At 41.6% G+C, this 26,238-nt stretch overlaps 1 protein-coding gene across 1 annotated transcript in view; it reads left to right on the plus strand.

Annotated features, from left to right (window-relative positions):
- The window catches only part of CRTC1 (CREB regulated transcription coactivator 1), an 871,795-nt gene that overhangs the window by 198,446 nt on the left and 647,111 nt on the right, over positions 1–26,238 (plus strand). Inside the window, exon 2 of the mRNA XM_053702973.1 lies at positions 3,690–3,806. Coding sequence (XP_053558948.1) covers positions 3,690–3,806 — 117 coding nt within the window. The remainder of the gene's footprint in view (positions 1–3,689; positions 3,807–26,238) is intronic.

The following is a 26,238-nucleotide window of genomic DNA, read 5'->3' on the forward strand; positions in this document are numbered from 1 at the left end:
CAGCTCCAAAAATTCCAGTTATGTGCAAGGCAGCGTAGTATAAAAGTGTTTATTCGACTAACTTAAAGTATCCAGTAGCGTTGCGTTTGTAAGTTACAAACTGTGTAATCAGACGACGACTACTGAGTTGGGCTCGGGTGGATCTACAACATGCTGTTGTTATCCTGACTGACTAGTACACTGTTACAGTGACGGGAGGCCAGTTAGCCGGGTGACTCTATAAGGATCCGGCCTGCTTCATTTCCCAAATGTGAGTGTGTCCAGTTAGTGTGTATATAATTTCATATCCATGCTGTATCGCGCTATTTTGGCGCCTTCTCTGGATTTTCCTATAGGTCATTTTGAAACGTGACTTATTCTACATAATAGTTATGTTATACAATTCCACATTTTTATATTTTGAATCATAGGATTAAAAAATGTTAGTAGTTTATTGGTTAAGGCCATTCATTTGTAAAATTTGTTAAGTTTATTTTTGGTATTGTCAACACAGCAGTTGCTTTTCCTGCGTTGGATTTACACCTGAGTGCCAACAGCAGTTGCTGAAAAGCAGGAAGGTGCACGTGTCTGCAGCATTTTTGCAACAATGCAATACATTAGCAAGAGCACTATATTGCAGCACTATTTCCTGTGATTTAGTGCTTCAGGTATGTGCATGCTACCTAACTAGGTAGCTCTTCAACAAAGAATACCATTAGAACAAAGCAAGTTTGATGGATATAAATAGAAACTTTTTAAAAATTGTATTCTCTATCTCATTGTCTCTCAACTGCGGTCCTCAATATCCCGCACAGGCCAGGTTTTCATTATAGCTGAACCAGTGCACAGGTGAAATAATTAGCTGATGTGTGAGAGCAGGTTAGTAACCATGGTTACTGATCAGCTGATTATTTCACCTGTGCATTGGTTCATCTATAATGAAAAACTGGCCTGTTGGGGTTACTTGAGGACCGCAGTTGAGGAACACTGCTCTATCTGAATAATTAAAGAAAAAAATTGTCCCATGTCCCTTTAAATGAGGTTTAACCCCTTAATGACCACAGCACTTTTCCATTTTCTGTCCGTTTGGGACCAAGGCTATTTTTACATTTTTGCGGTGTTTGTGTTTAGCTGTAATTCTCCTCTTACTCATTTACTGTACCCACACATTATATACCGTTTTTTTCGCCATTAAATGGAATTTCTAAAGATACCATTATTTTCATCATATCTTATAATTTACTATAACATTTTTTATAAAATATGAGGAAAAAATTGAAAAAAACTCACTTTTTCTAAATTTGACCCCCAAAATCTGTTACACATCTACAACCACCAAAAAACACCCATGCTAAATAGTTTAAAAATACCTAATGTTTCCATGTTCTTTGTTTTTTTGCAAGTTATAGGGCCATAAATACAAGTAGCACTTTGCTATTTCCAAACCATTTTTTTTTTCAAAATTAGCGCTAGTTACATTGGGACACTGATATCTGTCAGGAATCCCTGAATATCCATTGATATGTATATATTTATATTTAGAAGACATCCCAAAGTATTGATCTAGGCCCATTTTGGTATATTTCATGCCACCATTTCACCGCCAAATGAGATCAAATACAAAAAATCGTTCACTTTTTCACAAATTTTTTCACAAACTTTTGGTTTCTCACTGAAATTATTTACAAACCGCTTGTGCAATTATGGCATAAATGGTTGTAAATTCTTCTCTGGGATCCCCTTTGTTCAGAAATAGCATACATATATGGCTTTGGCGTTGCTTTTTGGTAATTAGAAGGCCGCTAAATGCCACTGCGCACCACACGTGTATTATGCCCAGCAGTGAAGGGGTTAATTAGGGAGCATGTAGGGAGCTTTTTGGGGTAATTTTAGCTTTAGTGTAGTAGACAACCCTAACTATTAATCTAGGCTCATTTTGGTATATTTCATGCCACCATTTCACCGCCAAATGCGATCAAATTAAAAAAACGTTAAATTTTTCACAATTTTAGGTTTCTCACTGAAATAATTTACAAACAGCTTATGCAATTATGGCACAAATGGTTGTAAATGCTTCTCTGGGATCCCCTTTGTTCAGAAATAGCAGACATATATGGCTTTGGCGTTGCTTTTTGGTAATTAGAAGGCCGCTAAATGTCGCTGCGCATCACGCGTGTATTATGGCTCGCAGTGAAGGGGTTATGTAGCTTGTAGGGAGCTTGCAGGGTTAATTTTAGCTTTAGTGTAGAGCTCAGCCTCCCACCTGAAACATCAGACCCCCTGATCCCTCCCAAACAGCTCTCTTCCCTCCCCCACCCCACAATTGTTCCCTCCATCTTAAGTACTGGCAGAAACTCTGCCAGTACTAAAATAAAAGGTATATTTGGGCTTTTTTTGTGGGTTTTTATAGCATATTTACATATGCTGCTGTGTAGGATCCACCCTTAGCCCCCAACCTCACTGATCCCCCACCAAACAGCTCTCTAACCCTCCCCCTCAGCCTTAATGGGCGCCATCTTGGGTACTGGCAGCTGTCTGCCAGTACCCAGTTTAGAAAAAAATGTGCTTTTTTTTAATTTTTTTTTTTAGAAAAAATCCCTTTTTCTGTAGTGTAGCTCCCCACCCAAGACCAACCCCGCACCCCTCCAAGATCCCTTTGACTGCTGTTTTATTTTTTATCTTTGCCCTTTCCCCCCACATGCTTACATTCAACTTTTCTGTAGTATAGCGGTTCCCACCCGCTCCCGCCCGTGCCCCCGTCAGCCCCGCCCCCGATTCCACCCCCCTCCACCTTACACGGCCCATCAATGGCCGCCCACCCGCCTCCCAAGTCGGCTCCCACCCACAAGCGATACCGGCCATCTATGTCCGGTGCAGAGAGGGCCACAGAGTGGCTCTCTCTGCATCGGATGGCCATACAAGGTTATTGCAGGATGCCTCCATATCGAGGCATCACTGCAAATACCGGAAAGCATCTGGAAGCGAGCAGGATCGCTTCCAGCTGCTTTCCACACCGAGGACGTGCAGGGTACGTCCTCAGGCGTTAACTGCTTTTTTTTGAGTACCTACCCTGCACATCCTTGGTCGTTAAGGGGTTAAAGGGTCTTAGTTACCTATAAGGGATGTGGACTGGAGGATGCTTTTGATTTACAGAAATAGTGCCTTTACAAATTATTTCAAATATAAATCTGATATGTATAGTTTTCCCCACAAATAAAGTAACACTTTCTTAACCCTATTTTCTCACTCTCCCCTTTGTTCCTGTTTTTGTTACTTATTGTTTGTGTTGATAGCTGGAATGTGGTTGAAGTCCACAGGTTGCTTCTATCTTTATGTTGTATGGTTTGAGTAGCTTTCACTTGATTGATTGTCTTTGCTCATTTAGGATGTGTGTATGAACCAAAATCACTTGCCTGGCATCCTTTGATCCCCATACATGTTTAAGAAATGTAATTTATGTTATAGATTGTAAAGAAACCAATTTGTTATATTATTTAAGTTTTCCTCTCTTTCTTTTTGTAACCAAGTCTTTCTTTGCCACAAAGTACAATTACTTCACTATATACACATAGACCAGCAAGATGTTATGCTCTAGCCATAATTTTTAAACATGTCAATTTATAATGCAATAAGGCAGAATAAAATGTTGGGTGAAAGGCATTTGTATTAAATGCTCCCTACACTTGAAGTGATGACTATATCACTTTTAGTTACAGCTTCAGAAGACACAATATTTGCAGTTGGGACAGAGCCGTGGTCAATACTATGGAGGGTCTCTGCCAAACGTCAATCAGATTGGGAACAGTGCCATTGATCTGCCTTTTCAGGTGAGTATGTGCATCTGTTATTTTAGCTGGAGTTACAAAACAATTTAAACTTTCTTTTAGGAATATGTCTTATTTGTCCAGAAGGTTTATAGAAAGAAAGTATAATGATAATCGATGTCAACGAGCTGTTACGTGTGAAGGGACAATCTTTCAACAAAACACATTCTTCTTCTACAACAAACACATAATACAATCTGCCATATTGATATCAATGTGGTAAATATATGCCAGAGAGCCATGATTTCTAAAATGTTACTTCTGGCTCTGAATGTTTTTTTTTGGATAATTTTACATTTAACTCTATAAACTGATCCCTATCTATAAATTTGTGTGACACACACTTCAATGCTCTAGTTACTTAAAATTCATATAAATCTATCTACCCGTGACATTAATCTTTAGCAGTGTGTTCTTCTGGATTGTTAAAACCTTAGTGTGAGCGCGCTCTACTGGCATTTTAATGTGATGAGTCATTTTTGTTATGTATTTCTCTCACACTTCTATTGTGATATAATATTCATATAATATCCTGTTGGCCGAAATTCCTGCCAGAATCCTTCAGAGTAGGGCCTACAACAAAATATGCCTGACTTATTTTTATCACGCTTGGTTCAGTTTTTCCCTGTTTTTGGATTTAAGCAGCAGAGTTTATTTTAAGAAGGAAAAAAATAACACTATCCCCTCTATGCACATAATGCTTACTATTTAAAAAAAAAAGTAAAACATTTTATATTTTGTCAGAACAACCAACTACTATTAGTGACTTTGAAAGGCAGGCCACCTCAACATGCAAGATCATCACTAGAATAGAGCCCCCCAGAGATATTTCAATTGTGACTTTGTCAGAGGTCCTTACCATTTTTAGCTCGTGTTTTCAATGTAGTTTTGGGGGAGCAGGCAGGGACTTGTTTAAAAAGGTTTCAGCTGTTCATTGATGCATTTATGGTTTGTGCACTGCTTTACATGTTCATTGGTGGCCCAGCCCTCTACTAGCTGCATCCTTTCGTAAATAAAGTTTTATATGCTTTTTTATTGATAATAATTGCATGCCCACACAACATATAAAGATGAATTTACAGTCTTTTTAATAAGGCTATGGGATAAGCGTACACACTTTTGAGCAGTGTTGCTCCATTATAGGAGAGCACAGTTTACAAACTGTATCAGACTATAACTTGTCTGTTTCTGCAGATATACATGTGTTGTAACAGCAGTATTAATGTTATTTTTGTGCAAATGGTATTACGTTGAAAGAGTACATCCTAAAATTGCTTTTCACTGTAGTTCCTAGAGATTTAGCAAATGCCTGGGGGTTTATATGGACTTTATATTGCTTGAGATATTGGTTCAATGATTGCTTCCTCTGTTAATGTTTCAGTGAAGAAAATGTTGTCCTTCCTCAATTAAAACATTTTCAGCTTTAAGAAAGAATCCAAATGAAAGGTGTCCAATGTCAGTTTCACAGCTAGTACCCTCTACTTTCTATTTTTATGTATTTGTCCATGTGTTCTTTTACTTTTTCTAAAATGTTTGCGCTTAAAACAACATTCTTAAGTTGTTTCCCTGTATTGACTGGGGTTGTTGGATCAGGTCTCTGAGCTGGTACATGTGTGTGTATTGAAGCCCTTTTCATTTCTTGGCTGATCTTGGTCTCCGCTCTGTTTTACAATTATAGAGACCAGTGGAATGATAATACTTGTGGAAGATTTATTTAGGGACTGGAGGTCCCTTCTAATTTTTATGTATCTCCAGCAATGATTTGATGTGGTCACATACTACCTAATGACCATAATGACATTATTTTTTATAAAGAAGTTTCCAGAGGCAGAGGCACTTCCTTATTGCTTGTAGTGCAGAGAGGGGCCACCCTTACAGACCTATAAATTGGCTTTTACACATATTTCAAGTAAACATACTGGACCATGTCACCCCCCCCTCCATTTGAAAGAGTGAATTCCACAGTCTTAGGATGCAAGCTTCAATTTCTTCTCGTCTGTAGTGAGGTAGTAAATTTTGCAATTGAAGAGTTTATTTTGTATCACCCAGTTTATCACCCAGTTAGATTAATCTAGAGTAGCAAGTGACCTCTTGTTTGTAAAGAAAAGGCCTGTTTCTTCTGTTATGTGCGATCAGTCCACGGGTCATCATTACTTCTGGGATATAACTCCTCCCCAACAGGAAATGCAAGAGGATTCACCCAGCAGAGCTGATATAGCTCCTCCCCTCTACGTCAGTCCCAGTCATTCTCTTGCACCCAACGACTAGATAGGATGTGTGAGAGGACTATGGTGATTATACTTAGTTTTTATGACTTCAATCAAAAGTTTGTTATTTTACAATAGCACCGGAGCGTGTTATTACTTCTCTGGCAGAGTTTGAAGAAGAATCTACCAGAGTTTATTACTATGATTTTAACCGGAGTAGTTAAGATCATATTGCTGTTCTCGGCCATCTGAGGGAGGTAAAGACTTCAGATCAGGGGACAGCGGGCAGATGAATCTGCATTGAGGTATGTAGCAGTTTTTATTTTCTGAATGGAATTGATGAAAAAATCCTGCTATACCGTTATAATGACATGTATGTATACACTTCAGTATTCTGGGAATGGTTTTTCACCGGAACTACTCTGTTAAAGGTCACTAATCCTTTTAATAAATATTGTCATGTTAAACGTTTTTGCTGGAATGTAGAATCGTTTACATTGCTGAGGTACTGAGTAAATAAATGTTTGGGCATTATTTTCCACTTGGCAGTTGTCTGCTTTAAATTGTGACAGTTTCGTTTCTCCTCACTGCTGTGTGTGAGAGGGAGGGGCCGTTTTGGCGCTCTTTTGCTACGCATCAAAAAATTCCAGTCAGCTACTATTATATTTCCTGCATGATCCGGTTCACTGACAGATCTCAGGGGTCTTCAAACTTCTTTGAAGGGAGGTACATTCTCTCAGCAGAGCTGTGAGAATTTTTATTGACTGTGAATAAAAACGTTACTCTATAATTTTTTATGTCAAATTTAGTTATTTACTAATGGGAACAAACCTTTGCTAAAAGTTGTGTTATTTTAAACTTGATGCTATAACTGTTTCAGTTCATTATCTCAACTGTCATTTAATCGTTAAAGTACCTCTTTGAGGCACAGTACGTTTTTGCTAAAAAAGATTATAACCAGGTTGCAAGTTATTGCTAGTGTGTTAAACATGTCTGACTCAGAGAATATCTGTGTCATTTGTTCCAATGCCAAGGTGGAGCCCAATAGAAATTTATGTACTAACTGTATTGATGCTACTTTAAATAAAAGTCAATTTGTACAATGTGAACAAATTTCACCAAACTGCGAGGGAAGAGTTATGCCGACTAACTCGCCTCACGCGGCAGTACCTGCATCTCCCGCCCGGGAGGTGAGTGATATTATGGCGCCTAATACATCTGGGCGGCCATTACAGATAACATTACATGATATGGCTACTGTTATGACTGAAGTTTTGTCTAAATTACCAGAACTAAGAGGCAAGCGTGATCACTCTGGGGTGAGAACAGAGTGCGCTGACAATACTAGGGCCATGTCTGATACTGCGTCACAGCTTGCAGAGCATGAGGACGGAGAGCTTCATTCTGTGGGTGACGGTTCTGATCCAAACAGATTGGATTCAGATATTTCAAATTTTAAATTTAAATTGGAGAACCTCCGTGCATTACTAGGGGAGGTCTTAGCAGCTCTCAATGATTGTAACACCGTTGCAATACCAGAGAAAATGTGTAGGTTGGATAAATACTTTGCGGTACCGGCGAGTACTGACGTTTTTCCTATACCTAAGAGATTAACTGAAATTGTTACTAAGGAGTGGGATAGACCCGGTGTGCCGTTCTCACCCCCTCCAATATTTAGAAAGATGTTTCCAATAGACGCCACTACTCGGGACTTATGGCAAACGGTCCCTAAGGTGGAGGGAGCAGTTTCTACTTTAGCTAAGCGTACCACTATCCCGGTGGAGGATAGCTGTGCTTTTTCAGATCCAATGGATAAAAAATTAGAGGGTTACCTTAAGAAAATGTTTGTTCAACAAGGTTTTATATTGCAACCCCTTGCATGTATCGCGCCGATTACGGCTGCGGCAGCATTTTGGATTGAGTCTCTGGAAGAGAACCTTAGTTCGTCTACGCTAGACGACATTATGGACAGGCTTAGAGTCCTTAAACTAGCCAATTCATTCATTTCGGAGGCCGTAGTACATTTAACTAAACTTACGGCTAAGAACTCTGGATTCGCCATACAGGCACGTAGAGCACTGTGGCTAAAATCCTGGTCAGCTGATGTTACTTCTAAGTCTAAATTACTTAATATACCTTTCAAGGGGCAGTCTTTATTTGGGCCCGGGTTGAAAGAAATTATCGCTGACATTACAGGAGGTAAGGGCCACGCCCTACCTCAAGACAAAGCCAAAGCTAAGGCTAGACAGTCTAATTTTCGTTCCTTTCGGAATTTCAAACCTGGAGCAGCGTCAACCTCCACTGCACCAAAACAGGAAGGAGCTGTTGTTCGTTACAGACAAGGCTGGAAACCTAACCAGTCCTGGAATAAGGGCAAACAGACCAGGAAACCTGCTGCTGCCCCAAAGACAGCATGAACCGAGAGCCCCCGATCCGGGACCGGATCTAGTGGGGGGCAGACTTTCTCTCTTCGCTCAGGCCTGGGCAAGAGATGTTCAGGATCCCTGGGCGCTGGAGATCATATCTCAGGGATACCTTCTAGACTTCAAATTATCTCCCCCAAAAGGGAGATTTCATCTGTCAAGGTTGTCAACAAACCAGATAAAGAAAGAAGCGTTTCTACGCTGTGTACAAGATCTGTTATTAATGGGAGTGATCCATCCAGTTCCGCGGTCGGAACAAGGACAAGGTTTCTACTCAAACCTGTTTGTGGTTCCCAAAAAAGAGGGAACTTTCAGGCCAATCTTAGATTTAAAGATTCTAAACAAATTCCTAAGAGTTCCATCGTTCAAAATGGAAACTATTCGGACAATCTTACCTATGATCCAAAAGGGTCAGTACATGACCACAGTGGATTTAAAAGATGCTTACCTTCACATACCGATTCACAAAGATCATCAACGGTATCTACGGTTTGCCTTCCTAGACAGGCACTACCAGTTTGTAGCTCTTCCATTCGGATTGGCTACGGCCCCAAGAATCTTCACAAAGGTTCTGGGCGCCCTTCTGGCGGTACTAAGACCGCGAGGGATTTCGGTAGCTCCGTACCTAGACGACATTCTAATACAAGCTTCAAGCTTTCAAACTGCCAAGTCTCATACAGAGTTAGTTCTGGCATTTCTAAGGTCGCATGGATGGAAAGTGAACGAAAAGAAAAGTTCTCTTTTTCCTCTCACAAGAGTTCCATTCTTGGGGACTCTTATAGATTCTGTAGAAATGAAGATTTACCTGACAGAAGACAGGTTAACAAGGCTTCAGGATGCATGCCGTGTCCTTCATTCCATTCAACACCCGTCAGTGGCTCAATGCATGGAGGTGATCGGCTTAATGGTAGCGGCAATGGACATAGTACCTTTTGCACGCCTACACCTCAGACCGCTGCAATTGTGCATGCTAAGTCAGTGGAATGGGGATTACTCAGATTTGTCCCCTACCCTGAATCTGAATCAAGAGACCAGAAATTCTCTTCTATGGTGGCTTTATCGGCCACACCTGTCCAGGGGGATGCCATTCAGCAGGCCAGACTGGACAATCGTAACAACAGACGCCAGCCTACTAGGTTGGGGCGCTGTCTGGAATTCTCTGAAGACTCAGGGATTATGGAATCAGGAGGAGAGTCTCCTTCCAATAAACATTCTGGAATTGAGGGCAGTTCTCAATGCCCTTCTAGCTTGGCCCCAATTAACAACTCAGGGGTTCATCAGGTTTCAGTCGGACAATATCACGACTGTAGCTTACATCAACCATCAGGGAGGGACAAGAAGCTCCCTAGCAATGATGGAAGTATCAAAGATAATTCGCTGGGCAGAGTCTCACTCTTGCCACCTGTCAGCAATCCACATCCCGGGAGTGGAAAACTGGGAGGCGGATTTCTTGAGTCGCCAGACTTTTCATCCGGGAGAGTGGGAACTTCATCCGGAGATTTTTGCCCAAATACTTCGACGTTGGGGCAAACCAGAGATAGATCTCATGGCGTCTCGCCAGAACGCCAAACTTCCTCACTACGGGTCCAGATCCAGGGATCCGGAAGCGGTTCTGATAGATGCTTTGACAGCACCTTGGAACTTCGGGATGGCTTATGTGTTTCCACCCTTCCCGCTGCTTCCTCGATTGATTGCGAAAATCAAACAAGAGAGAGCATCTGTGATTCTAATAGCGCCTGCATGGCCACGCAGGACTTGGTATGCAGATCTAGTGGACATGTCATCCTGTCCGCCTTGGTCTCTACCTCTGAGACAGGACCTTCTGATACAGGGTCCATTCAAACATCAAAATCTAACTTCTCTGAAACTGACTGCTTGGAAATTGAACGCTTGATTTTATCAAAGCGTGGTTTTTCTGAGTCGGTTATTGATACCCTGATCCAGGCTAGGAAGCCTGTTACCAGAAAGATTTACCATAAAATATGGCGCAAATACCTATACTGGTGCGAATCCAAACGTTACTCCTGGAGTAAGGTTAGGATCCCTAGGATATTGTCCTTTCTACAAGAAGGTCTAGAAAAGGGTTTATCGGCTAGTTCATTAAAGGGACAGATTTCAGCTCTGTCCATCTTGTTGCACAGGCGTCTGTCAGAAAATCCAGACGTCCAGGCTTTTTGTCAAGCTTTAGCTAGGATCAAGCCTGTGTTTAAAGCCGTTGCTCCGCCATGGAGTTTAAACTTAGTTCTTAACGTTTTACAAGGTGTTCCATTTGAACCCCTTCATTCCATTGATATAAAATTGTTATCGTGGAAAGTTCTATTTTTAATGGCTATTTCCTCGGCTCGAAGAGTCTCTGAGTTATCAGCCCTACATTGTGATTCTCCTTATCTGATCTTTCACTCAGACAAGGTAGTTCTGCGTACTAAACCTGGGTTCTTACCTAAGGTAGTTACTAACAGGAATATCAATCAAGAGATTGTTGTTCCATCCTTGTGTCCAAATCCTTCTTCAAAGAAGGAGCGTCTTCTACACAATCTGGATGTAGTTCGTGCCCTCAAGTTCTACTTGCAGGCAACTAAAAATTTTCGCCAAACTTCTTCCTTGTTTGTCGTTTATTCTGGACAGAGGAGAGGTCAAAAAGCTTCTGCTACCTCTCTCTCTTTCTGGCTTCGTAGCATAATACGTTTAGCCTATGAGACTGCTGGACAGCAGCCTCCTGAAAGAATTACAGCTCACTCCACTAGAGCTGTGGCTTCCACTTGGGCCTTTAAGAATGAGGCCTCTGTTGAACAGATTTGCAAGGCTGCAACTTGGTCTTCGCTTCATACTTTTTCCAAATTTTACAAATTTGACACTTTTGCTTCTTCGGAGGCTATTTTTGGGAGAAAGGTTCTTCAGGCAGTGGTTCCTTCTATATAATGAGCCTGCCTATCCCTCCCGTCATCCGTGTACTTTTGCTTTGGTATTGGTATCCCAGAAGTAATGATGACCCGTGGACTGATCGCACATAACAGAAGAAAACATAATTTATGCTTACCTTATAAATTCCTTTCTTCTGTTGTGCGATCAGTCCACGGCCCGCCCTGTTTTTTAAGGCAGGTAAATATTTTTTAAATTATACTCCAGTCACCACTTCACCCTTGGTTACTCCTTTCTCGTTGATTCTTGGTCGAATGACTGGGACTGACGTAGAGGGGAGGAGCTATATCAGCTCTGCTGGGTGAATCCTCTTGCATTTCCTGTTGGGGAGGAGTTATATCCCAGAAGTAATGATGACCCGTGGACTGATCGCACAACAGAAGAAAGGAATTTATCAGGTAAGCATAAATTATGTTTTTCCAATGAGTGGTCATTTGACCCCTTATATTGAATGTGTATGATAAAAAGATGACCACCTACCCTTTTTATGGAACACCTTCCTCTGGTTTACATATATGAAGATGAGACTTCTTATTGAAAGTTGAGAATTACCTCTTATTTAGTGGTCCAACTAGACAACAGTTTGAGTTTTTGTTAGTGGGGTGATTGGTATAAGACACATTTTTTTGGAAGAGAAGAGCCATCTGTTTGCAGTATGGGGTCTCATTCCCCATTTACCAGTAAGTGATTGCCACAAAAATTGAAGTTATCTACCTATTATGTTCTCTGTGGATAGGGTACAGCTGCTGCTAAGATGTCCCAATCACTTAAAGCATACACCACACATTAAAAATACCCCTAATGTAAAAGCGGTTTATCCTTTGTTAAAAAAGGGGTATCATGAGACTTTTACGGTACTTAGGTCTAGAGACCTTAGCATCCCCTTACTAAAATAAGGAGTAAGGGGAGATCTTTTTTTTTTATCACATGCCCATGTAGCTATCAGTTTATAACAGTGGCAAAAGCATTCACTTGATATAACCATGTGCATATGGAATATTGATGCACATTTGCTCTGTGTCCCGGCCACACACATACTGAGGAATACAAGCCTCTTATTTCAAAGAGGGGATCTTCCAGTTTTACACTGGTCCTGCCTCTCTTGTTTTCAGATGATTGACTTCGCAATGACAAATTCCTCTCAGCTCTGGTTCTGTTTTGGGGGCTTTCACCCCTTTTACCATAGAAATATATCATTATATGCCTCAGTGTATAAAGAGGAGGAATCTATAGATGATATTTGAGTCCCATAATCCTCTTCTAGGAGGAAATATTGTGCAAACAGATTAAGCTGTGTCATGCTTATACTTCAGATGTTTTCTTCTTTAATACAGAGTATTCTGCCTATTTAAAACTGTGCTGACTTGTGTCCTAGTTTTTTTTTTTTTTAAGAAATTGTTGCCAATATTTCTTTCTAAGGTAGTGAAAGTCCACAAAATCCATTGTTGACATATGGGAATTCATCACCTGGCCACCAGTAGGAGGCAAAGAAACCCCAAGCAGAGCTTCAACTATCCCTCATACTTTCCCTTCCCTTCCAGTAGATCTTTGCCTTTGTCTAGGAGTTCCTAGATGAGAGGATAAAGGAGGTAGTTCTATCCTTTTTAATCTCATGCCTGAGTATAGGGCTGATTTAGCATGAGGTCACAGGGATGTTCCTTAGCCTCATTCATGTAATAATGTTCTACACTCCCATATGGTTCCTAACCTGTCAGTGACAAATTAGCTGGTGCATATTGCATTCTTACAGTACCTATGCTTCCCTACTGCTTTTTGAATGACAGCATGAAGGTTAGTGTTTTCTCCTTTCCCTATGTCCCACCATATAAGCTGGCTTCAGATGTGTGTAGTGCTGGGGGGTACCTGACTTTGGCTAGTGCCAACCGTGTATCTCCTAATATTTTCCTAACACAGTATGTTGTTAAACATGTTTATGGGCAATTGTTCTTTATTTGCAGTCTCCGGTACATCACTGTCTGCTCTCTGGTATCTGATAAGCGTGTAGTGGAATCATAATACTGAAGATGCCACAGACAGCGTGTACTGCTCATATCGTTTGGATTGGTGCGTGCTCTGCCCCTTCCTCCCGTGCTCAGTGCGGATACAGCACAGTGTTCGGTCGTCACTTCAGGGGCTACACCAACCTGAAGGTCAGGTCATCCTGTCGTTTTTTTTTCTAGGAGGGGAGTGAGAGACTCCCTGACAGGAGCTTAAGCAGGTCAGCTCGTCCTTGTATTAACTTAGGGCAATTTTTGGGAAACAAGCCCCTCTCAAATCAAGGGGAATAGTTTTGTCCCTAGTGGGGAATTATTATAGTTAAAGGGCCACTAAACCCAAAATCTTTCTTTCATGATTCAGATAGAGAATACAAATTTAAACAACATTACAATTTACATCTATTATTTATTTTGCTTCATTTTTTAAGATATCCTTAGTTCAAGAAAAAGCAATGCACATGGGTGAGCCAATCACACAAGACTTCTATGTGCAGCAACCAATCAGCGGCTACTGAGCATATCTAGATATGCTTTTCAGCAACAAATATCAAGAGAATAAAACAAATGAGATAATAGAAGTAAATTAGAAAGATGTTTAAAATTGCATTCTCTTTCTAAATCATGAAAGAAAAAATGTGGGTTTCATGTCCCTTTAAGAATATATAATATATGTTGTATATTTCAGACCTTATTAGTCACTGGGGTAAGATGGAGCAGTCTGGCTCTGTGGAACTAGACACTTCCCTGACTGATGGGTAAACATCAGAGGTGATTTCTTCTGTTATGTGTGATCAGTCCACGGGTCATCATTACTTCTGGGATATAACTCCTCCCCAACAGGAAATGCAAGAGGATTCACCCAGCAGAGCTGCATATAGCTCCTCCCCTCTACGTCACTCCCAGTCATTCTCTTGCACCCAACGACTAGATAGGATGTGTGAGAGGACTATGGTGATTATACTTAGTTTTTATAACTTCAATCAAAAGTTTGTTATTTTACAATAGCACCGGAGCGTGTTATTACCTCTCTGGCAGAGTTTGAAGAAGAATCTACCAGAGTTTTTTTACTATGATTTTAACCGGAGTAGTTAAGATCATATTGCTGTTTCTCGGCCATCTGAGGGAGGTAAAAGCTTCAGATCAGGGGACAGCGGGCAGATGAATCTGCATTGAGGTATGTAGCAGTTTTTATTTTCTGAATGGAATTGATGAGAAAATCCTGCCATACCGTTATAATGACATGTATGTATACTCTACACTTTAGTATTCTGGGGATGGTATTTCACCGGAATTACTCTGTAAAAAGTACATTAAACCTCTTAATAGGTATTTATCATGTTAAACATTTCTGCTGGAATGTAGAATCGTTTGCATTTTCTGAGGTACTGAGTGAATAAATATTTGGGCATTATTTTTCCACTTGGCAGTTTGCTTGTTTTAATTGTGACAGTTTCGTTTCTCTCTCACTGCTGTGTGTGAGGGGGAGGGGCCGTTTTTTGGCGCTCTTTGCTACGCATCAAAAATTTCCAGTCAGTTACTCTTGTATTTCCTGCATGATCCGGTTCATCTCTAACAGAACTCAGGGGTCTTCAAACTTCTTTAGAGGGAGGTAGATTCTCTCAGCAGAGCTGTGAGACTTATATATTGACTGTGACTAAAAAACGTTGCTCTGTAATTTTTATGTCTCAAATTTAATTATTGTTAATTTACTAATGGGAACAAACCTTTGCTAAAAGTTGTGTTGTTTTTAAGGATTGATGCTATAACTGTTTTTCAGTTCATTATTTCAACTGTCATTTAATCGTTTAGTGTCTCTTTGAGGCACAGTACGTTTTTGTTAAATAAGATTGTAACCAAGCTGCAAGTTTATTGCTAGTGTGTTAAACATGTCTGATTCAGAGGAAGATACCTGTGTTATTTGTTCCAATGCCAAGGTGGAGCCCAATAGAAATTTATGTACTAACTGTATTGATGCTACTTTAAATAAAAGCCAATCTGTACAAATTGAACAAATTTCACCAAACAGCGAGGGGAGAGTTATGCCGACTAACTCGCCTCACGTGTCAGTACCTGCATCTCCCGCCCGGGAGGTGCGTGATAATATGGCGCCTAGTACATCTGGGCGGCCATTACAGATAACATTACAGGATATGGCTACTGTTATGACTGAAGTTTTGGCTAAATTACCAGAACTAAGAGGCAAGCGTGATCACTCTGGGGTGAGAACAGAGTGCGCTGATAATACTAGGGCCATGTCTGATACTGCGTCACAGCTTGCAGAGCATGAGGACGGAGAGCTTCATTCTGTGGGTGACGGTTCTGATCCAAACAGATTGGATTCAGATATTTCAAATTTTAAGTTTAAATTGGAAAACCTCCGTGTTTTACTAGGGGAGGTTTTAGCGGCTCTTAATGATTGTAACACTGTTGCAATACCAGAGAAATTGTGTAGGTTGGATAAATACTTTGCGGTACCGGCGAGTACTGACGTTTTTCCTATACCTAAGAGACTAACTGAAATTGTTACTAAGGAGTGGGATAGACCCGGTGTGCCGTTCTCACCCCCTCCTATATTTAGAAAGATGTTTCCAATAGACGCCACCACACGGGACTTATGGCAAACGGTCCCTAAGGTGGAGGGAGCAGTTTCTACTTTAGCTAAGCGTACCACTATCCCGGTGGAGGATAGCTGTGCTTTTTCAGATCCAATGGATAAAAAATTAGAGGGTTACCTTAAGAAAATGTTTGTTCAACAAGGTTTTATATTGCAACCCCTTGCATGCATCGCGCCGATTTCGGCTGCGGCAGCATTTTGGATTGAGTCTCTGGAAGAGAACCTTAGTTCAACCACGCTAGACGACATTACGGACAGGCTTAGAGTCCTTAAACTAGCTAATTCATTCATTTCGGAAGCCGTAGTACATTTAACCAAACTTACGGCTAAGAACTCAGGATTCGCCATTCAGGCACGTAGGGCGCTGTGGCTAAAATCCTGGTCAGCTGATGTAACTTCTAAGTCCAAATTACTTAATATACCTTTCAAGGGGCAAACTTTATTTGGGCCTGGTTTGAAAGAAATTATCGCTGACATCACAGGAGGTAAGGGCCACGCCCTGCCTCAAGACAAAGCCAAAGCTAAGGCTAGACAGTCTAATTTTCGTCCCTTTCGGAATTTCAAAGCAGGAACAGCATCAACTTCCACTGCACCAAAACAGGAAGGAGCTGTTGCTCGTTACAGACAAGGCTGGAAACCTAACCAGTCCTGGAACAAGGGCAAGCAGGCCAGGAAACCTGCTGCTGCCCCAAAGACAGCATGAACCGAGGGCCCCCGATCCGGGACCGGATCTAGTGGGGGGCAGACTCTCTCTCTTCGCCCAGGCTTGGGCAAAAGATGTTCAGGATCCCTGGGCGCTAGAGATCATATCTCAGGGATACCTTCTAGACTTCAAATTCTCTCCCCCAAGAGGGAGATTTCATTTGTCAAGGTTGTCAACAAACCAGATAAAGAAAGAAGCGTTTCTACGCTGTGTACAAGATCTGTTATTAATGGGAGTGATCCATCCGGTTCCGCGGTCGGAACAAGGACAAGGGTTTTACTCAAACCTGTTTGTGGTTCCCAAGAAAGAGGGAACTTTCAGGCCAATCTTGGATTTAAAGATCCTAAACAAATTCCTAAGAGTTCCATCGTTCAAAATGGAAACTATTCGGACAATCTTACCCATGATCCAAAAGGGTCAGTACATGACCACAGTGGATTTAAAGGATGCTTACCTTCACATACCGATTCACAAAGATCATTACCGGTATCTAAGGTTTGCCTTCTTAGACAGGCATTACCAGTTTGTAGCTCTTCCATTCGGATTGGCTACGGCTCCAAGAATCTTCACAAAGGTTCTGGGTGCCCTTCTGGCGGTACTAAGACCGCGAGGAATTTCGGTAGCTCCGTACCTAGACGACATTCTGATACAAGCTTCAAGCTTTCAAACTGCCAAGTCTCATACAGAGTTAGTTCTGGCATTTCTAAGGTCGCATGGATGGAAAGTGAACGAAAAGAAGAGTTCGCTTCTTCCTCTCACAAGAGTTCCATTCTTGGGGACTCTTATAGATTCTGTAGAAATGAAGATTTATCTGACAGAAGACAGATTAACAAAGCTTCTAAATGCATGCCGTGTCCTTCATTCCATTCAACTCCCGTCAGTAGCTCAATGCATGGAGGTGATCGGCTTAATGGTAGCAGCAATGGACATAGTTCCCTTTGCACGTCTACATCTCAGACCGCTGCAATTGTGCATGCTGAGTCAGTGGAATGGGGATTACTCAGACTTGTCCCCTACTCTGAATCTGGATCAAGAGACCAGAAACTCTCTTCTATGGTGGCTTTCTCGGCCACATCTGTCCAGGGGGATGCCATTCAGCAGGCCGGACTGGACAATTGTAACAACAGACGCCAGCCTACTAGGTTGGGGCGCTGTCTGGAACTCTCTGAAGGCTCAGGGACAATGGAATCAGGAGGAAAGTCTCCTGCCAATAAACATTCTGGAATTGAGAGCAGTTCTCCATGCCCTTCTGGCTTGGCCCCAGTTAAAAACTCGGGGGTTCATCAGGTTTCAGTCGGACAACATCACGACTGTAGCTTACATCAACCATCAAGGAGGGACAAGAAGCTCCCTAGCAATGATGGAAGTATCAAAGATAATTCGCTGGGCAGAGTCTCACTCTTGCCACCTGTCAGCAATCCACATCCCGGGAGTGGAGAACTGGGAGGCGGATTTCTTGAGTCGCCAGACTTTTCATCCGGGGGAGTGGGAACTTCATCCGGAGGTATTTGCCCAAATACTTCGACGTTGGGGCAAACCAGAGATAGATCTCATGGCGTCTCGCCAGAACGCCAAACTTCCTCGCTACGGGTCCAGATCCAGGGATCCAGGAGCGGTTCTGATAGATGCTTTGACAGCACCTTGGAACTTCGGGATAGCTTATGTGTTTCCCCCCTTCCCGCTGCTCCCTCGATTGATTGCCAAAATCAAACAGGAGAGAGCATCAGTGATTCTAATAGCGCCTGCATGGCCACGCAGGACTTGGTATGCAGATCTAGTGGACATGTCATCCTGTCCGCCTTGGTCTCTACCTCTAAGACAGGACCTTCTGATACAGGGTCCATTCAAACATCAAAATCTAACTTCTCTGAAGCTGACTGCTTGGAAATTGAACGCTTGATTTTATCAAAACGTGGTTTTTTTGAGTCGGTTATTGATACCCTGATACAGGCTAGGAAGCCTGTTACCAGAAGGATTTACCATAAGATATGGCGTAAATACCTATACTGGTGCGAATCCAAAGGTTACTCCTGGAGTAAGGTTAGGATTCCTAGGATATTGTCCTTTCTACAAGAAGGTTTAGAAAAGGGTTTATCGGCTAGCTCATTAAAGGGACAGATCTCAGCTCTGTCCATATTGTTACACAGGCGTCTGTCAGAAAATCCAGACGTCCAGGCTTTTTGTCAGGCTTTAGCTAGGATCAAGCCTGTGTTTAAAACTGTTGCTCCGCCATGGAGTTTAAACTTAGTTCTTAACGTTTTACAGGGTGTTCCTTTTGAACCCCTTCATTCCATTGATATAAAATTGTTATCTTGGAAAGTTCTGTTTTTAATGGCTATTTCCTCGGCTCAAAGAGTCTCTGAGTTATCAGCCTTACATTGTGATTCTCCTTATCTGATTTTTCACTCAGACAAGGTAGTTCTGCGTACTAAACCTGGGTTCTTACCTAAGGTAGTCACTAACAGGAATATCAATCAAGAGATTGTTGTTCCATCCTTGTGTCCAAATCCTTCTTCAAAGAAGGAACGTCTTCTACACAATCTGGATGTAGTTCGTGCCCTCAAGTTCTACTTGCAGGCAACTAAGGATTTTCGACAAACGTCTTCCCTGTTTGTCGTGTACTCTGGTCAGAGGAGAGGTCATAAGGCTTCGGCTACCTCTCTTTCCTTCTGGCTTCGTAACATAATTCGTTTAGCCTATGAGACTGCTGGACAGCAGCCTCCTGAAAGAATTACAGCTCATTCTACTAGAGCTGTGGCTTCCACTTGGGCCTTTAAGAATGAGGCCTCTGTTGAACAGATTTGCAAGGCTGCAACTTGGTCTTCGCTTCATACTTTTTCCAAATTTTACAAATTTGACACTTTTGCTTCTTCGGAGGCTATTTTTGGGAGAAAGGTTCTTCAGGCAGTGGTTCCTTCTGTATAATGATCCTGCCTATCCCTCCCGTCATCCGTGTACTTTTGCTTTGGTATTGGTATCCCAGAAGTAATGATGACCCGTGGACTGATCACACATAACAGAAGAAAACATAATTTATGCTTACCTGATAAATTCCTTTCTTCTGTTGTGTGATCAGTCCACGGCCCGCCCTGTTTTAAGGCAGGTAAATATCTTTTAAATTATACTCCAGTCACCACTTCACCCTTGGTTTCTCCTTTCTCGTTGATTCTTGGTCGAATGACTGGGAGTGACGTAGAGGGGAGGAGCTATATGCAGCTCTGCTGGGTGAATCCTCTTGCATTTCCTGTTGGGGAGGAGTTATATCCCAGAAGTAATGATGACCCGTGGACTGATCACACAACAGAAGAAAGGAATTTATCAGGTAAGCATAAATTATGTTTTTTGAGGCTAACAAATGTCTGCTCTGCAAGGTGAAAACTGTGTGCCCACCAGCTCAACTCTGCAGTTAAAGTGAAGGTAAAGTTGACTTGATTTCAATATCTAATTATAATTGTTGCCCTAATTGAATAGTAGTTTCATTCATCACTTTTTTTCAATTGTTAGTATAAACTGAGTTTTCGCTGTTTATACTTACTTGTTTTCGCTTCGTAAATTCAACCCGTCCTTTATTATTTCTTTTTTATGTCCGGTCACGTTTTTCTAGCAGCCTATTAAAATTCTGGCCGTTAGGCGGCCGTCAATCTACGTCATCCGACTCCTGGATGATCTGCGCATGCGTTCAGAAATATTTTCTTGGCTCGCAAGACAAGCGCGCTCCCGTTTCGTGCATGCCTATTTATATTATTGAATAGCCGGCATAATGCATGTATTTCTTCATACGGCACTAATCCTGACGGGCTCCACATTTTATTTAAAATTCATTTAAAGTAAGTAACGATGTTATTACCATGTTATTACACTTAAATCAGTGAAAGTAGTCGCCGCTATGCGCATGCGCAGGTGAATTAGATCCTCGTGAACGCAGTTTGTAGACAAGTATAGAGCGGGTGGGACCGTTCTATACGTCACTCACTCTAAAATAAGGAAGTGTCTATTAGGAGGAGTCAGGATCATAACGGAAGAGATAAATAAAACAAGTTTGTTATATAAATAGATAATGTATTGGGGGAAAAAAGTTAGCGATTTATTTATTTAAACTATGACTAATACAATAGTGTATACTAATATGTGAAACTTTACTTTCACTTTAATGTTTAAATTTTGTTCTCCAGTTTTATGTGAAACCTAGGCCTTGAAATGCTGCAGTCATGATCTTTCAGGCCTTGTGCTCAGGATACTGCAGTATTCTGTACTGTTTTATCTACTCACTCTCAATTGGTGAGCACTAATTAACAAAATACAGCTGTATGCGTGCCTAACCTTATACCTCAGAGTGGCATGATTTCACTGCCCCCATATTTTACTGCTCATTTGCAATCTGCTGTGTCGGCGGCTCTGGGAGTTCTGTCACCTGCAGGTAAGCGCAAAAGAAAATCTAAATTCTGTTCCAACTCTAGAACCAGTGATTCATTTGGTTTTATGTTTTCTAAACAAATTAAAGCTTCTGATGATGTTGTTTCCCTGTTTAGCACGGAGGGAGAACTTTCATCTTCTGACCCTGGCGAATCTGACAAAGAGGATGAGGAAGTTACTTTTCTTCTTAAATGGAAAGAGTCCACAGCTGCATTCATTACTTTTGGGAAATAAGAACCTGGCCACCAGGAGGAGGCAGACACCCCAGCCAAAGGCTTAAATACTCCTCCCACTCCCCTCACCCTGCCAGTCATTCTTTGCCTTTCATCCCAGGAGGCTGGCAGAGACGTGTCAAAATTTTTAAAATTTAGTTTTTTGTCTCTTATGGAGGGTAGTACTCTTCGACATGGGACAGGAGTTTTAAGTAATCCGTCAGTCTCTCAGTGAGGGCTTGGATGAAAGTTGGAGTCCGGAGATGCAGGGAGAGTCTTTCTGCGAAACCATCCAGACTCATATTAACAGCACCTCAAGCAATCGGCGTCGAACTTCACTCCGCTGCCTGCTTTCTTCTCTCAAGTCCATGGCGGAGGTGATGCCACTGTTCATCAAGGCCGTGTTCCGGTAGGTTCGGGTAAGATCGTTTCATTTTACTTTATCGTCAATGTACTGTAATGTGAATGTTTTCCCGAGAGGTTAGGCACCTTTGCGGGCCTAACTATATGACATAAGGGTCTCAGTGAGTGTCTGTTAGTATCTTGGAATCGAGGGTTAATATCTCCTGAGGAGGGTTATTGAACAGGGGGTTTATCATCATGTTTATGTGATTCAACCTGCTTATGTGTGATGTTTATGGGCTTGTGGTTGGAACTTTGAGGCCTTTGGAAGGGACGCAGCCTTTTGGTTGGGCGCTTTTCTTTCATGTAATTAGCAAGAGTCCATGAGCTAGTGACGTATGGGATATACATTCCTACCAGGAGGGGCAAAGTTTCCCAAACCTCAAAATGCCTATAAATACACCCCTCACCACACCCACAAATCAGTTTTACAAACTTTGCCTCCCATGGAGGTGGTGAAGTAAGTTTGTGCTAGATTCTACGTTGATATGCGCTTCGCAGCAGGCTGGAGCCCGGTTTTCCTCTCAGAGTGCAGTGAATGTCAGAGGGATGTGAAGAGAGTATTGCCTATTTGAATTCAATGGTCTCCTTCTACGGTATCTATTTCATAGGTTCTCTGTTATCGGTCGTAGAGATTCATCTCTTACCTCCCTTTTCAGATCGACGATATACTCTTATATTTACCATTACCTCTACTGATTCTCGTTTCAGTACTGGTTTGGCTTTCTACTACATGTAGATGAGTGTCCTGCGGTAAGTAAGTCTTATTTTCTTTGACACTCTAAGCTATGGTTGGGCACTTTTATATAAAGTTCTAAATATATGTGTTTAAACATTTATTTGCCTTGATTCAGGATGTTCAATATTCCTTATTTCAGACAGTCAGTTTCATTATTTGGGATAATGCATTTGAATAATAAATTTTTCTTACCTTAAAATTTGACTTTTTTCCTGTGGGCTGTTAGGCTCGCGGGGGCTGAAAATGCTTCTTTTTATTGCGTCATTCTTGGCGCGGACTTTTTTGGCGAAAAAAAAAAATTTTCTTAGTCATTTCCGGCGTCATAATTGTCACCGGAAGTTGTTTGTATTTGCGTCATTTTTTTGACGTTTTTGCACCAAAGATGTTGGCGTCACCGGATGGGCGTCATTATTGTCTCCACATTATTTCAGTCTCATTGTTTATTTGCTTCTGGTTGCTAGAAGCTTGTTCATTGGCATTTTTTCCCATTCCTGAAACTGTCATTTAAGGAATTTGATAAATTTTGCTTTATATGTTGTTTTTTCTATTACATATTGCAAGATGTCTCAAATTGACCCTGGATCAGAAGCTACTTCTGGAAATTCGCTGCCTGATGCTGGATCTACCAAAGTTAAGTGCATTTGTTGTAAACTTGTGGTAACTTTCCCTCCGGCTGTTGTTTGTGATGAATGTCATGATAAACTTGCTAATGCAGATAATATTTCCTTTAGTAATGTTCCATTACCTGTTGCTGTTCCATCAACATCTAATACTCAGGGTGTTCCTGTTAACATAAGAGATTTTGTTTCTAAATCTATTAGGAAGGCTATGTCTGTTATTCCTCCTTCCAGTAAACGTAAAAAGACTTTTAAAACTTCTCATTTATCAGATGAATTTTTAAATGAACAACATCATTCTGATTCTGATGATAATTTCTCTGGTTCAGAGGATTCTGTTTCAGAAATTGACACTGATAAATCTTCATATTTATTTAAAATGGAATTTATTTGTTCTTTACTTAAAGAAGTCTTAATTGCATTAGAAATAGAGGAATCTGGTCCTCTTGATACTAAATCTAAACGTTTAAATACGGTTTTTAAACCTCCTGTAGTTATTCCGGATGTTTTTCCCGTCCCTGATGCTATTTCTGAAGTAACTTCCAGGGAATGGAATAATCTGGGTAATTCTTTTACTCCTTCTAAAAGGTTTAAGAAATTGTATCCTGTGCCATCTGACAGATTAGAGTTTTGGGACAAAATCCCTAAAGTTGATGGGGCTATCTCTACTCTTGCTAAACGTACTACTATTCCGACGGCAGATAGTACTTCTTTTAAGGATCCTTTAAATAGGAAAATTGAATCCTTTCTAAGAAAAGCTTATTTATGTTCAGGTAATCTTCTTAGGCCTGCTATATCTTTGGCAGATGTTGCTGCATCTTCAACTTTCTGGTTGGAGGCTTTAGCACAACAAGTAACAGATCATAATTCTCATAGCATTGTTAATCTTCTTCAACATGCTAATAACTTTATTTGTGATGCCATCTTTGATATCATTAAGGTTGATGTCAGGTATATGTCTTTAGCTATTTTAGCTAGAAGAGCTTTATGGCTTAAAACTTGGAATGCTTACGGGGGCGGAGCTTGGCCGCACAGGGTAATGGCCGTGTGAGATATTAGCTCCTAAGCCCCATCACCCAAACGCAATAAAAATAGCTACCTTGGCCACAATAAAACTTGCCCAAAGGCTTTCAGAAGCCCACAAGAGCACACAGTAAGGAGATTTGCTGCAGCTCCGTACAGTGAGAGCATACTGCATGGAGGTCTAACTGACAGAGAAGACCGCAGCTCCCACGTGGTGCCCCGACGTCGGCACCCGATATAACAGGACAATACCGAGCTACCGGGACACAACAGGAGGTGAGAGCGGTCTATGCCCCATAATAAGAAGGTGCACTGAGGAGGAGAGCAGAGCAGAGCACAATAACCCCACATACAGCACTTACCTATCAGCCAGCTCTAACGCTCCGACATTTGACAAGCAGAAGGGCGGTGCATAACGGACTTAGGCCGCACTGTAACTTGGGCTGCCTTGTATAAGCACAAACACTAAACCTCTTAGAGCTTTTGTGCAGCGCTTGGGGAGAGCGTGCCTTGACACTTTAGAGCTGATTTAAGAAAAGAGGGAGGAATTTAATCATTGCCCATCGCATAAGCACAATGTGAGATAGAGAATTGCATTACATTAGTGCAGACATGCAGTAAACCAATAGAAGATCCACATTAGGGAGAAAGCAACAGGACTGGTATAATAATACTCAAAGGAGGGTCTTGAATAATATGAAAGAGTACAAGGAGGCATAAACAGCCAGTTATACCTATACACTCATACCTTGTTCAAGTAGCTCTACTTGCTAAAGCTACAGAGGCATAAATATCACACAGTGAAAGGAGAGCAGCACAGTACTGACAGTTTGAGCGTTACATAAACAGACTCTCAAATAATACTTTTTGTATGTGCTTAAGATACCTACCTGCCTATTGCAACACCCCCCCCCCCCCATTGTTTTCTTTGCTCCTTCTTCTTCTCCCCCGAGCATGCCCGGCCGAAAACTAAATAAATCAGACAAACACAGCAGATCTAAACCAATCCAACAGTATCTAAAGTCCCAGGAACCAGCTCATTCAAATCCAATAATGGATCGAGTGACAACTCAGGACCTGATGCCCCCGCAGCATATGTCAGCTGAGCCAGGCGCAAACGCTATATTAACCAAAGATGACCTAAAGGCTCTGTGCACAAAGGAGGATATTAAGGAAATTATTGGGGAAGTTAAGGGCTGGTATGGCGAAATCAAAAAAGATCTGACAAAAGTTGTTAGCAGAGTTTCTGCTCTGGAGGAAAATCACAACACCACCTTTAATGATATTCAGCAGATCTCAAAGATAGCCTATGACCAAGAGGAAACTATCCAACACCTCTTAGACAAAGTGGAGGACCTCGACAACAGGGGCAGGCGCAATAATTTGCGCATTCGGGGTGTTCCAGAATCTATACAACAATCTGCCATAGAAGGATGCCTCCAAGACATGTTCAGAACCCTCAAAGGCACTAGTGAATCCCCAGACATCTGTATAGAAAGAGCGCATAGGGCGCTGCGTGCAAAACCTCCACCAAAAGCCCCTCCCAGAGACATAATTCTAAAGCTCCTTAACTATAAGGATAAGGAGGAAATTCTCCGCCATGCCAGGCAGAAACAGAGGTTCACGCACGCAGGGAATCATATCCAAATCTTTGCAGATCTTTGCCCAGCAACCCTTCAGAAAAGAAGGGAACTCCAGTTCATCACATCAGAGCTGCGGGAGCAAAAGATCCTTTACAGATGGGGCTTCCCTGTCAGCATCATCGCTACCAAAGGTAACGTCACTGCGGTTTTCAAGAATCTGGATGACCTTCCGCACTTCAATGAGGTCCTACAAATCAATATCAAGCTGCCGGAAGGAGAGAGAACCTATTTGAGAGAAAAACTTCAAATAGACAACTCCTCTACAGTAAGAATGCAGCCAGAACAATCAAAGCCTCGCTCCCCAGGAGGGGGGCAAGCACTGAACTTGGCAACTACTTAACACCGGGTCCGCCCTGGTGAGGACTGGTCACCTACTCAGGCCCTGGTAGCTAAAGGTCGTATATTCATTTAAAAATGTTATAAAATATGTTTGGGGGTGGGGATACTACCCTTAGAATTGCACTTGCTGTTTTAGTAGTTACATCTGTTATTGGTTATTGCATTGTCATAATTATTGTTCATT

This window comes from Bombina bombina, chromosome 2, assembly GCF_027579735.1.
Source record: "Bombina bombina isolate aBomBom1 chromosome 2, aBomBom1.pri, whole genome shotgun sequence".
Taxonomy (NCBI): Eukaryota; Metazoa; Chordata; class Amphibia; order Anura; family Bombinatoridae; genus Bombina; species Bombina bombina.